Source organism: Bos javanicus, chromosome 11, assembly GCF_032452875.1.
Source record: "Bos javanicus breed banteng chromosome 11, ARS-OSU_banteng_1.0, whole genome shotgun sequence".
Lineage (NCBI taxonomy): Eukaryota > Metazoa > Chordata > Mammalia > Artiodactyla > Bovidae > Bos > Bos javanicus.
Genome location: NC_083878.1, coordinates 100164990 through 100178705, shown reverse-complemented (window position 1 = coordinate 100178705; position 13716 = coordinate 100164990). Strand labels below are relative to the sequence as shown.

At 44.2% G+C, this 13716-nt stretch overlaps 1 protein-coding gene across 1 annotated transcript in view; it reads right to left on the bottom strand.

Annotated features, from left to right (window-relative positions):
• GPR107 (G protein-coupled receptor 107) overlaps window positions 1–13072 on the bottom strand; it is a 58890-nt gene extending 45818 nt beyond the window's left edge. The window contains exons 1-4 of the mRNA XM_061433838.1: window positions 12601–13072; window positions 1325–1447; window positions 956–1006; window positions 634–713 (exon numbers count right to left, since the gene is read on the bottom strand). Of these exons, the coding sequence (XP_061289822.1) occupies window positions 634–713; window positions 956–1006; window positions 1325–1447; window positions 12601–12741 (395 nt within the window). The 5' untranslated portion in view covers window positions 12742–13072. The remainder of the gene's footprint in view (window positions 1–633; window positions 714–955; window positions 1007–1324; window positions 1448–12600) is intronic.
• Between the last annotated feature and the right edge of the window lie 644 nt (window positions 13073–13716).

Here is a 13716-nt window from a genome sequence, read left to right as displayed (position 1 = left end):
AACAGGCCTCGGGGAGCAAGCGAAGGGCAGAAAAACGACTCGCAGCCCATGAAAGGTGCATGTCCTCCCTCTCCCTGCTGACCAGACCCCAATTGTGTGAGACCCATCCCGCCTGAGGAGGGGCCCGCAAGTTTCGATGCCGGAGTGGACACGTGCCCTCAGGTGGCACTATCGCACACGTCAAGGGGAGCACGTCCAGCATGGGATAGGCAGAAACCTCCCTCTTCCCCTTAGCTGGCGCGAACAACACACTCACTTCACTGAACACGTGCCATGCTAGCGCACGCTACTCTGCCTCGGTGCAACACGTTCTCTTTGCTGGGAATGCACTTCCCTTTCTTATTCCTCTGCAAAGTCTCCTCACGAGAAAGCTGGCTGCGCCAACACTTCTCTGAAGCCTTCCCTTCCTGCCCACAAACCACCGTCCCTCTGCCCTACTGCTCCTCCAGGTTGCTGCCACCACTGGTATCGCTGCTGTCTCATCTAGAAGCTCCTCCAGGACTGCACCTCCACCTGATCTCCAGCACTCGGCAAAGTATTTGGCGTGTGGCAGATGATACGCGTCTTAGCTTAACTACCGAAGTCCCCCAACTTTACTCGAGGGTTGAACTGAAGGATCTTAGCGTTACTTACTCACTTCTGGAGATGTCTAGGATTAAAAGCGTGACAGAGGCAGACTGCTTCTTTAAAATACAGTAATTCACATCTTCATCCTGAGAAGGAAGACCCAGTTACACATCATGTTATTCAGTCACACTACAACAAGAACAAAAGGTTTACATGAACAAAGCAAGTAAGTGGCCCAGCCTCCACTCAAAAGACACAACTGCGGCTGCTCAGACGCCTGGAAGTCGAAGCTGCCACCTCAGGAAGCAGCGCTGACAGGGGCAGGGCACTCCCACCCAGGGCTTGGGCGCAAGTGCAGGGGGCGTCAGGTCACGCACTCGATGCTCACCAGATACGAAGAAAAGCCATCGTTCTTTGTTCGGTCTAGGCTGAATCCAATCTAAGAGGAGGTGAAAACGGTAGAAGTGAATTACCACTGATGCCCCGACGTCCATACCTTTCTTAGCCCAAGAGAAGAAAAGGTGATTATTTTGGCCTGGCCTTCCTCTCGGTTTTCTTAGCGTGTATTTTGTAAGAAGGATCAGCTGTAACTGAAATTATTCAAGAATTGTAACTTCAGTGTTAAAAAATAAAACTATTGCTGTCTGCTCACAAGTTTAACTTTCTACATATTCTAATATTCCATGTTTAAAAATGGGGGACGCTCTTACCTGAGCAACAGAAAAGGGTTTACCCTTGCTCCTGGAAAGGCACTTACAGTGAAGTCCTTGTCTGTGGCTCCTTTAGGTTCATTCACTGAAAGGCTGCTGACATTCACCTTCATGTACCCATTCTTGAAGAATCCAAAGGTGTTCAGATGAACCTTATGCCTCACGTCATCCTGAAAAGATGTGCAGTAGAAGAATTAGTAATCTGGAGAAGTTGATTAGTAAACCTATTCATTTGCTTGGAAAACTGCGATATCTAGTTCCTTGTCAGCTAACCAATGTCTCCATATATTCAGTAATACTGACCACTGTGGGACTTGATCTTGCTCCAAAAGCTGAAGAAGACTCATCAGAAATTCATATGACAGCAACAATTTTGCAGAGGGAAACACACAATAGATTCGATTCAGTCCAGTGCATTTGGAAGGGTCCCGGGGGCAGACTCGATGGCCTGCTGGAACGTGAATTCCAGGGAAGGAAGAACAATGTTTTAGTCATCCTCCTATCCTTCCTTCAAGTACAAGGCCTGGCATCCAGCAGGCACTCAAAACAGGGAGGGGGGTGATGAGGGGGAAGTAGCCAAAGCTGCTCCAAGAATACACTTGGCTCCTCCCCCCGAAGAACAAGAGACACCTGCCCATTACTTGAAACTGTCTCAGAGTTGTGACTCCAATCTCAGCTCAGTCCACAAATTTTAAGTCCAAGAGAACAATGGGATCAGTGGATACTCCCAAAGCTGAGGTTCCACAAAGGCACTTCACGTTGTGTAAAGTCATGAGTTTCATATTGGGAATTATCTGCCCAAATGTTCAGTTATCACATAGATCCTAAATACAAAACACTAGGCTAAGTATTTTTCTAAAACTTGGATTTGGTTCTTCCCCAAATCCACACCATTATTTTTGCTAGTGTTTGTTTTCCGTTTGTATTTTAAAATTCTGTTCATTGTTTCTTTCACTTTGTTGTTCAGTCGCTCAGTCACATCTGACTCTTTGCAACCCCAAGGACTGCAGCACACCAGGCTTCCCTGTCCTTCGCCATCTACCAGAGTTGCCTCAAACTCATGCCCATTGAGTTGATGATGCCATCCAACCATCTCATCTTCCATCATCCCCTTCTCCTCCTGCCCTCAATCTTTCCAAGGATCAGGGTCTTTGCAAATGAGTTGGCTCTTTGCATCAAGTTGCCAAAGTACTGGAGCTTCAGCATCAGGCCTTCCAATGAATACATGAATATTCAGGACTGATTTTCTTTAGGCTTGTAGACTGGTTTGATCTTGCTTGCTGTCCAAGGGACCACACTTCAAAAGCATCAGTTCTTCGGTGCTCTGCCTTCCTCATGGTCTAACTCCCACATCCATACACAACTACAGGAAAAACCACAGCTTTGACTGTACAGACCTTTGTTGGCAAAGCTATGTCTCTGTTTTTTAATATACTATCTAGGTTTGTCATAGCTTTTCTTCCAAGGAGCAAATGTCTTTTAATTTCATGGTGGCAGTCACCGTCCACAGTGATTTTGGAGCCCAAGAATATAAAATCTGTCACTGTTTCCACTTTTCCTCATCTGCTTGCCATGAAGTGATGTGACCAGAAGCCATAATCTGAGTTTATTGAATGTTGAGTTTTAAGCCAGCTTTTTCACTCTCCTCTTTCACCCTCATCAAGAGGTTCTTTAGTTCCTCTTTGCTTTCTGCCATTAGAGTGGTATCATCTGCATTATCTGAGGTTGTAGATATTTCTCCCAGCAATCTTGATTCCAGCTTGAGAGGCACTCAGTCCAGCATTTCGCATGATATACTCTGTATAGAGATTAAATAAGCAGAGTGACAATATACAGCCTTGACGTACTCCTTTCCCAATTCTGAACCAGTCAGTTGTTCCATGTAAGGTTCTGTTGCTTCTTGTCCTGCCTACACGTTTCTCAGGACATAGGTAAGGTGGTCTGGTGTTCCTATCTCTGGAAGAGTTTTCCAGTTTACTGTGATCCACACAAAGGCTTTAGTGTAGTCAATGAAGCAGATTTCTTTTGGAATTCCCTTGCTTTCTCTATAATCCAAAGAACACTGGCAATTTGATCTCTGGTTCCTCTCCCTTTTCTAAATCCAGCTTGTACATCTGGAATTTCTCAGTTTATGAACTGCCAAAGCCTAGCTTGAAGGATTTTGAGCATTACCTTGCTAACATGGGAAATAAATTAGTACATGGTCTTTGTTAGGAATCTGTATTTTCTAAATTCCTAACAAAGACCATGTACTAACCTATAATCACTAAAAAATAGTTATTTTCAACAATTATTATTTGCCAGCAATATATTAATTGCAGGACCCTCATCTAACCTTGGAGAAGGAAATGGCAACCCACTCCAGTGTTCTTGCCTGGAGAATCCCAGGGATGGGGGAGCCTGGTGGCTGCCGTCTATGGGGTCGCACAGAGTCAGACACGACTGAAGTGACTTAGCATCTAACCTAATTTCCAACACTCCCTTTTAAGCGATCATGTTACCACATCAAATAAGATACACGTAAAGAAGGCACTCTGTAAACTGTATTTCACTATACAAATAAAAGACACAAAATTTCAGATTAATAGGAACCAAGAAAGTCAAACACACTAATCACTCATTCAACTTTGATTTAATTCAAATGTAAATAAACCAGTATTTACAAAATGCCACTAATGACTAAGGCCCGAGAAGTGATAAAAGACTCAACTCTCAAAAAAAAAAGTCTCCCAACAGCCTTCTTACAGTCCAGGAATAAGGAAACCTCTTCTTCCACCACAGGGAAGCCAGAAATCTCCCCAAGGACAATCAATGGTCAGCGAGACAAGAGAGCCCTTTCCCCCAGGAGGCTCAAAATCCCCTTCGCTGTAGAAAAATAAAAGGAATAACAACAAATATCCATCTACCCACTGCTCACAATTACGACATGTCTACATCGAAGCTGCTTCAGAACCATCAGAACACAGAGAGGGCAAGGAGCAGGAAGAGGAAGAGAATAAATCCTATTCCCCTCGACCATCCCTTCCCAAGTTCATATCCATAACCATAAACATCAATACAGTATCATGATGTTTTTAAAAGTTTGATAAACTGTGTTACAATGTATGTGCACATCTGGCAACATGCATTTTTCAGACAGCATTGCATTCTTTGAGGCCCTATCTGTGTTGACACATTGAATATGCTCTGGTTCCTCATTTTATCTGCTTGTGTTCCATCGCATGTACATCTATTTCCCCAAAGCATCACCTGGGCATTCAGGTAAAGCCCAATCACTCCTGGGCATTCAGGTAATTTCCAATCATTTGCTGTGACAACACTGTTACGAGAATTCCTTGTACATATCTTTTTTTTTTTTTTTTCTTTAAACTGTGCTATTTTTAAGACGTATTTATTTCTCTTATGCTTTGGCTGTGCTGGGTCCTCACTGCTACACACAGGCTTTCTCTAGTTGCGGTGCACAGGCTCCTGCCTGCAGGGGCTTCTCTTTTTGCGGAGCATGGGTTCTAGGGCATGCAGGCTTCCGCAGCTGCAGCAAGTGGGCTCAGCAGTTGTGGTTCTCTCGCTCTAGAATGCACTCAGTAGCTGTGATGCACAGGCTCAGCTGCTCCGTGGCATGTGGGACTTTCCCCGATCGGGGATCCAACTGGTGTTCCTTATATTGCAAGGTGGATTCTCAACCACTGGACCACCAGAGAAGCCCCCCTTGCACATACGCTATGTATTATCTGGGTGGGGATTAAGGGTATATACATCTAGATGGAAAATCCTAGGACACAGGGTGTGCACATTTTCAATTTTAGTAGAAATTGACAAATGAATTTCCAAAGCATAAGAAAGTTTCCTTACATCCTTACTGAACCTTGATGTCATTAGACATTTCATTTTTCCCAGTTTGGGGGAAAATCAATATTGATGATTCAATTTGCATTTCCTGGTACTTCATGAGTTTGAGCACCTCATCTAGGTTTATTAGCCATTTGAGTTTTTGTTTTGTAAAATGCTTTTTTAAAAACATATCATAAAAAAAAATTAAAAAATAAAATTGTTTTCCCCCCACCGCCCCAAAAAAACCCATATCATATGTCAGACTTCCCCAGCAGTCCAGTGGTTAAGACTTTGCACTTCCAATGCAGGTTCCAACCCTGGTTGGAAAAGTTAAGATCCCGCACGCCAGGCAGCGTGGCCTAAAAAGTAAAAATTTAGAAAACTAAATAAATAAACATCATATGTCCATTTTCCTTTTGGATTTTTTCCCTTAAATTCTTTATATATTCTGGGTACTAATTTTGACTTTGATGCTGCAAGTATCTTTTCCCGGTCTCTTTTTTAAACTGTGGTATCTTTCGTTATACAAGTCTTTTTATATTTTGTAAGAGAAAATCTATTGATCTTTATTCCTGACAGTTTTCATCTTCAAAAAAATCTATCAGGGGTGTGGGGGAGGGAAGTACTGAAAGTTTGGAATTAATAGATGCAAACTATTATATACCATAGGATGGATAAACAACAAGCGCCTACTGTATAACCCAGGGAACTGTAGTCAGTACCCTGCGGTAAACCACAATGATAAAGAATACGGAGAAGAAAATATGTATGCATAACTGAGTCACTCTGCTGTTCACAGAAGTTAACACTGCAAATCAACTATATTTCAATAAAATTTCTAAAAATTCAATGTTTATTCCTGATAACAATTTTAAATGTCTTTTAAAAAACGTCCTTCTCTACCCCAAAGTCTAAAATATTTGTGATAGTGAAAGTCAGTCAGTTGTGTCTGCCTCTTTGCGACCCATGTATAGTCCATGGAATTCTCCAGGCCAGAATACTGGAGTGGGTAGCTTTTCCCTTCTCCAGGGGATCTTCCCAACCCAGGGATCAAACCCAGGTCTCCCACATTGCAGATGAATTCTTTACCAGCTGAGCCACAAGGGCAGCCCAAGAATACTGGAGTAGGTGGCCTATCCCTTCTCCAGAGGATCTTCCCGATCCAGGAATTGAACCGGGATCTCCTGCATTGCAGGTGGATTCTTTACCAACTGAGCTATCAGGGAAGCCCAAAAATATTCACGATATGTTATTCCAGAAGTTTGAGAGTTCTGTTTTCACATTTAGTCTGTAATTCACCTGGAATATATTTTGTTTGTGGGATAGCATCTCTTTCCCCACCCCTACTCCCATGGAGACCAGCGAGGTGTCCTGAGGCCACTCCAGAGCGATCTGTCCTAACTTTCACTGCCCTACGGTGCCGCCTCTGCTGCACATCAAGTTTGCACTAGGATGAATCTCTCATCTGCGCTTCCAATTCTGCCCCATCGATCTGCTTGATCCCCACTACAGAGTCACGTGCCATTATGGTTCAAAACTGAGCAGGATAAGACCTTGCTCCTTCTCCTGTTTTGATGTGTGCTGGGTATTATAAGACTTTTAGTGACTGGGAGAGACAATCAAGGGGGCTTCTGGGGTATTAGTAAAGTCCTTCTTCTTGACCTGGGTGCTGGTTACCTGGGTACATTCAGACATTAAAAAAATTCAGGAAACTGCACACATATGAACTAAGAAATTAAAGAAAGGCAGGGCAATGACAGCAGAGAGGAGACTGGCAGTCGAAGCACTGAGAGTTCCCCCTCAGGGGCACAGGGTGCCACCAATGGGCTTAAAAGGGGAGTGTCATGACTGGCTTTGGCTTTTAGGAAGATAAGGCTACAAAACAAAATAGGAACTAAGATAATGCTAGGAAAACAGGTATGAGGAGACCTCCCTGGTCCAAGGATGGCCTAGACCTATCAGTCACAGTGGCAATGACAGCAGTGAATGGATTGGAGAGCTTTGTATTTACAACACAAATCTATGAAACTTGGTGATGAGAAGATAAGAATAAAAGATTTCTGACTTAAGAAAATGAGTAGCTGGTGGTCCCAGTTACTAAGAAAAGAAAAACTGGACAAAGAGTACGTACAGATTGGGGGTGAAGGGTGAGGATGTTTCTAACATACAGAGATGATTATGAGCCACTTAAGTGGAAATGGGGGTTAAGAAACTGGATACACTTGTCCAGAGCTCAGAAGAAAGGGCAGAGCTGGAGACAAAACTAAAAAAAAAAAAAAATTCCCATAACCCTTATAGACAGCTACTATATTTTTCTCCTTTTCCCCGTTATTTTAGAAAGTTGTTTTAAACTTTTCACTAAATATTGGAATATAAGAAATGGTTTACGTTCCTCAATAACTTCACATTTTAGACTGCTTTCAAATATAAAGCAAGTGGGGTAATGATACGTCAATTTAGGTTTTCTCACAAACTGAATTTTAGAAAACAGAGTAACATTTAACTGAGCTAGCTTATGGTCACCTACCTGGCCACTTCTTTATTTTAAACAGCTCCTCAACTGGCGATCCACTGACTATGCTGGCCCACAAATGTGCTACATGTGGCCAACACAGTGCTTTGTTTTTGTTTTTAAATTTGAGTTTGAGCTAGCTAGTTTCACTTGAAAGCCTGGATTTCTAGTTTTTCTTAAACACACATAATCCAGCAAATCTAGGTCACACAGGACGGAAGCATAGATGAACATACTAAACTACACTACAAGGAAATAATCAGCAAAATCCAGGACAGGGGAGCTGGAAGGAGTGAGCCGCCCCCCCCAGATCAACACAGACAGAGAGGTATATTAACCAATCATAATGTGAGGACACTACTTAGATTCTGATTTTTAAAAAGTTTAAATCCATTTATGACCAATGGAAATTTGAACCTGATTTGGTATTTCATGATATTAAACATTATCTTTCTTTCTGTTAAAACGACATTGTTGTCGTTGTTGTTCAGTCACTCAGTCACGTCTAATTCTTTGCAATCCCATGGACTGCAGCACACCAGGCTTCCCTGTCCTTCACCATCTCCCAGAGCTAGCTCAAACTGGTGTCCATTGAGTCAGTGATGCCATCCAACCATCTCATCCTCTGTCATCCCCTTCTCCTCCTGCCTTCAGTCTTTCCTAGCATCAGCATCTTCTCCAGTAAGTCAGTTCTTCTCATCAAGTGGCCAAAGTGGAGCTTCAGCCTCAGCATCAGTCCCTCCAATGAATATTCAGGATTGATTTCCTTAGGATTGACTGGTTTGATCTCCTTGCAGTCCAAGGGACTCTCAAGAGTCTTCTCCAACACCATTCAAAAGGATCAATTCTTCAATGCTCAGCCTTCTTTATGGTCCAACTCTCACATCCATACACGACTACTAGAAAAACCACAGCTTTGACTAGACAGACCTTTGTTGGCAAAGTAATGTCACTGCTTTTTAATATGCTGTCTAGGTTGGTCATAGCTTTTCTTCCAAGGAGCAAGTGTTTCTTAATTTCATGGCTGCAGTCACCATTTGCAGTGATTTTGGAGCCCAAGAAAAATCTGTCACTGTTTCCATTTTTTCCACAACTATTTGCCATGAAGTGATGGGACCGAATGCCATGATCTTAGTTTTTGAATGTTGAGTTTTAAGCCAGCTTTTTCACGCTCCTCTTTCACCTTCATCAAGAGGCTCTTTAGTGCCTCTTCGCCTGAAAGCCTTATGGCTGAAACCATAAGGGTGTCATCTGATACTGCAGTTACGTTTTTAAGAGTCCCTATTTCTTATAGGTACATACTGAAATATATACTGAAACATTTATGGATTTTAAGGATCAAACAATATGATGACTTTGATTGACTCGAAAATAATATGAGAAGGACAAATGTTGGCATATATGTTGAAAGCAGAACCCTCACAAATTGCTGGTAGGACTGCAAAATGGTACTGTTGCTTTAGAAAGTACTTTGGCAGTTTCTTAAGAAGTTAAATATAGATCTACCATGAAAAAAAAAAGTGCAAGTGTTAGTCGCTCAGTCGTGTCTGACTCTTTTGTGACCCCATGGATTGTAGCATGCCAGGCTCCTCTGTCCATGGGATTTTCCAGGCAGGAATACTGGAGCGGGTAGCCATTCCCTTCTTCAGGGGATCTTCCCAATCCAAGGATTGAACTCCAATCTCCTGCATTGCAGGCAGATTCTTTACCTTCTGAGCCACCAGAGAAGCCCAAAGAATACTGGAACAGGTTGCCATTTCTTACCCCAGGGGATCTTCCCAACCCAGGGATCGAATCCACATCTCTGTGTCTCCTGCACTGGCAGGTGGATTCTTTACCATCTGAGCCACCCGGGAAGCTATCTACCAACAATGACCCAACCATTCTACTCCACTCCTAGCTATCAACCCCCCAAAACGAAAACATGTTTCCCAAAGACTTGCATGTAAATGTTTGCAGCAATATTACTCACAACAGCCAAAAATGGAAACCCAAACGTTCAAATGTCCTAGTAAATGGCTGAGCATAGGTGATATATTCATACAATGAAAAACTATTTGGCCATTAAAAGGAATGAATTGCTAATACACAGTACAACATGGATGAACCTCAATAACATAAGTAAAAGAAGCCAGACAAAAAGGACCATATACTGTGTGACTCCATTTATTTGAAACACTCAGAAAGGGCAAATCTATAGAGACAGAAAGTAGATTAGTGGTTGTCTGGGGCTGGAGGTCGGACTAGGAATTAACTGTAAACCAACAAAAGAGCTCTTACACGGGTGATGGAAATGTTCTATGGCTGGATTGTGGTGACAGCTGCATAACTCAGTCAATTTACCAACAAGCACTAAATTGTGCATTTACAATGTATGGATTTTAATGTATACAAACTATGCCTCAAGAGTTTCCAAAAGTTAAGGAAGCTAAAAAACAAAAGACAAGGAATTTGAGAAGACTAGAAGAAGAATGGGAAATGTAACATGGAATGAGGAAACGGAATAAAGAATGAAAGGGGGACGTCTCTGGTGACCTGGCGGTTGAAACTCTGCCTTGCAGTGCAGGGGATGTCGGTTCGATCATGGTTGGGGAACTGAGACCCCACTTGCTTCAACTAAGACCAGAGGCAGCCACATAAGTAAACACATTAAACAGAAAAAAAGATTTGTTTTCTAGTTAAAAAATAAAGAATGCACCTGAGAAGGGATGCATGTGGGGATAGAGCAGAATTAGCCACTGGTTAATGGTTACAGCTACATGGGAATTCACTATACTATTCTTTCTATTCTGGTGTGTGGCTGAAATTCTCTCTCAATCTCAAGCAAAATAAGACAATCTAACGTTGCTGCTCTGACAAGCTCCCTTCAGGTGACTTCACTTTCTTGGGCAAAATGTCAGACTGTTTAAGAGGAGAGAAACAAGTACAATACTGATTATGGAACAGGCACCTAGTATTTGAGAAAACAAAGATGAAAAACATTAAGCAATGTAGCTTACTCCTTGGAAGTAAAGTTATGACCAACCTAGATAGCATATTCAAAAGCAGAGACATTACTTTGCCAACAAAGGTCCGTCTAGTCAAGGCTATGGTTTTTCTAGTAGTCATGTATGGATGTGAGAGTTGGACTGTGAAGAAAGCTGAGCGCCGAAGAATTGATGCTTTTGAACTGTGGTGTTGGAGAAGACTCTTGAGAGTCCCTTGGACTGCAAGGAGATCCAACCAGTCCATTCTGAAGGAGATCAGCCCTGGGATTTCTTTGGAAGGAATGATGCTAAAGCTGAAACTCCAGTACTTTGGCCACCTCATGCGAAGAGCTGACTCATTGGAAAAGACTCTGATGCTGGGAGGGATTGGGGGCAGGAGGAAAAGGGGACGACAGAGGATGAGATGGCTGGATGGCATCACCAACTCGATGGATGTGAGTCTGAGTGAACTCTGGGAGTTGGTGACAGACAGGGAGGCCTGGCATGCTGCAGTTCATGGGGTTGCAAAGAGTCGGACACGACTGAGCAACTGAACTGAACTGAACTGAACTGAAGCAATGTAGCACAATATGGAGAAATCAATCACCAGAATTACACTAACTCAGGTTGCTTCTCCCATTGAGGGTAGTATATTTTTCCTTCTATATTGTTAATATTTACCTAATGATGCTGGCCATCTGACATTTTAATTCTAGACATGCCTAAAGCCAAGAGACATGGTTCAGTGCGTTCAAGGTTCAGTATTAGTTTTGTTCTCTAATTTATAAGCTACAAAAACTCAGTTACATGATTTCACCTAAGACTCAAGATTCTAAATTATAAAGTGAAAGAATTTTAGGAGTTCATCACTTGGAGTCACAGGCCTGGGGACTAAGACCTATGGATAAGCTTTGGCAGGATTACAAAGCCCTATAAATTCCAAGAAGTTTTGCCTACATTTCTACCTGCATTTTCTGGGAAGAGATTCAATATCTTTCAGCATATTCTCAAAAGGAGCCAAGACTCACTTCTCTCCCTGCAGTTGACAACCATTTTAATCAGGATATTTATTGTTTACAAATAACAGTATGGGTCTAGTCAGGTTTTTTTAATCCAGATTCTGTATTCTTTAAACTATAGTCACAAAATACATTGCTTTGTTAATGTACTGGGTTTTAATAAGATAAACTTTCTCACTGCTGAAACCTCATTCTGCTAAGAATACCTTACAGAATGAAAATTATGTACAAGGTTTGGGGTCACAACGATTTATTTTTCCTGGTCTCATATATTAACCAGCTAAATCGCCTGGAGGCATGTTTTGAATTAAAAAGCAGGATACAAAGGGTTCAGTCTAGGCCTATCGTAAATTTCTTCCCTAGACAGACAATGACAGAAGCGAGGGATAAAAAGGGCCTCTAATCAAAAACATATTTTCATTGCTGGGCTTAAATTTCCGGTAACGGATTTCAAGCGAGATTTGAAATTCCTCCTGGAGATGCTCACTTTGCTCAGGCCAGAGACCGCCACGCCCACCAGGGAAACTGAGGCAAAGGTTCCGCGCACCTTCCAACTGCCGCGCACCTTCCAACTGCCAGGCACCAGGGGGATGGACCAAAGGAGACGGCGGACGAGCGAAGTCGGGGGTAGAAGTTGGAGATGAAAGGGAGGAGGAAGATCAAGTTGCTCTAGGCAAGGAAGTCAGGGAAGCCAACAGGACTGCAAGCACAGCCCCCTGAAAGTCCTTCGGGGTTACACCGCAGTTCGGCCCCTTTCCCTCTTAGTTCGAATCTTCCTACCCTTTCCAGACCGACCGAGGACTCCCGCCATTCCCACAGTTCCCAACAGACCCCTATGAGAGGGAGGCCGCGACTGGGAATAGAGGCGGGAATCCAATCGCTCATAGACAACCCCCCGACCCCCGCTTCCCCTGGGCCAAAAGTTGCCCCTCGGCATCAGGGAGCGGCCTCGGCCTCTGTCCCCCGCCCTGGTCTTGCAAGGCCCTGGTCGCCCTTACCTTGAGCGCCAGGTGGTGGACGCGGCCCAGGCCGGGCTCGGCCAGCAGCTGCAGCAGCCCCAACAGCGGGAACAGCCGGAGACCGGAGGCTAGCCGAGGACTGCGGGAGCCCGAGAGGCCAACGGGCGCCGGGGCGGCCATATTTGTTCCAGCATCACCAGCTGCTTCCTCTCCCGCCCACTTCCGGGGCTAAAGAGCGGCGGCTGCCGGAAGCGCCTGAAAGCGGGCTCTCTGCTGCCAGCGGCGGGGAGATTGTAGCCTTTTTCCTGGAGTTTGCGGTCCCGGGAGCGGGGCGGGTACACTTCGGGGCCGTTCAGTTGGCCTCTGCTGTGAGGACTTTTCGGTTTAGCCAGAAGAGGTGAGCCCGCAGTGGGTAGCCGTGGCGGTTGCCATGGTAACAGTCGCTGGGCTGGACAAACCCCGGCGTTGCCTCCGCCCCGCGGAGCTTGGAAAGCGACCTTGGGCCTGCGCGGCCGTCGGCCCACCGAGGGACCTGGCGTTCCTAGGCGGGGAATGCCTCCTGGGTGCCTGGCGGTTGATGGGACCGATTGCCCCGAGCAGCCTTCACTCGATAGAAAAACCAAGTTCGTGGCTTGTCATCAGTCCTTGGGTGGTTTTGTTTTTGTGTTTTGAGGCACTTAACGCAAATTTTTGATGAGGTGGTTTTAGTAATTTATTGCGCCTTTATGAGGTACTTCTTCCCCAGTGGCTCAGCGGTAAAGAAGCCACCTGCGGTGCAGGAGACACAGAGACTCTGGTTCCATCCTTGGGTTGGGAAGATCCCCTGGAGGAGGAAATGGCAACTCACTCCAGTATTCTTGTCTGGGAAATCCTATGGACAGAAAGGAGCCTGTCCATGGGGTCGCAAAAGAATCGGACATAGCTGAGCGACTAAACAAGGACAACGTATCAGGCACTTCGTTAAGCCTTTTGGGTGCATTTTTGCATGTAATCCTTGGAACAGTCTGATGAGATAGGAGGTAGGTGTAAGTATTAACCTCCCCGCCCCCCCCCCCCCCCCACACATACACACACACTTTACTGGTAAGCAAACTGAAGTTGAGAGATTGTCATTTGTTCCAGGTTGAAGTGGGAATCACGTGGAAAATGCTAAAT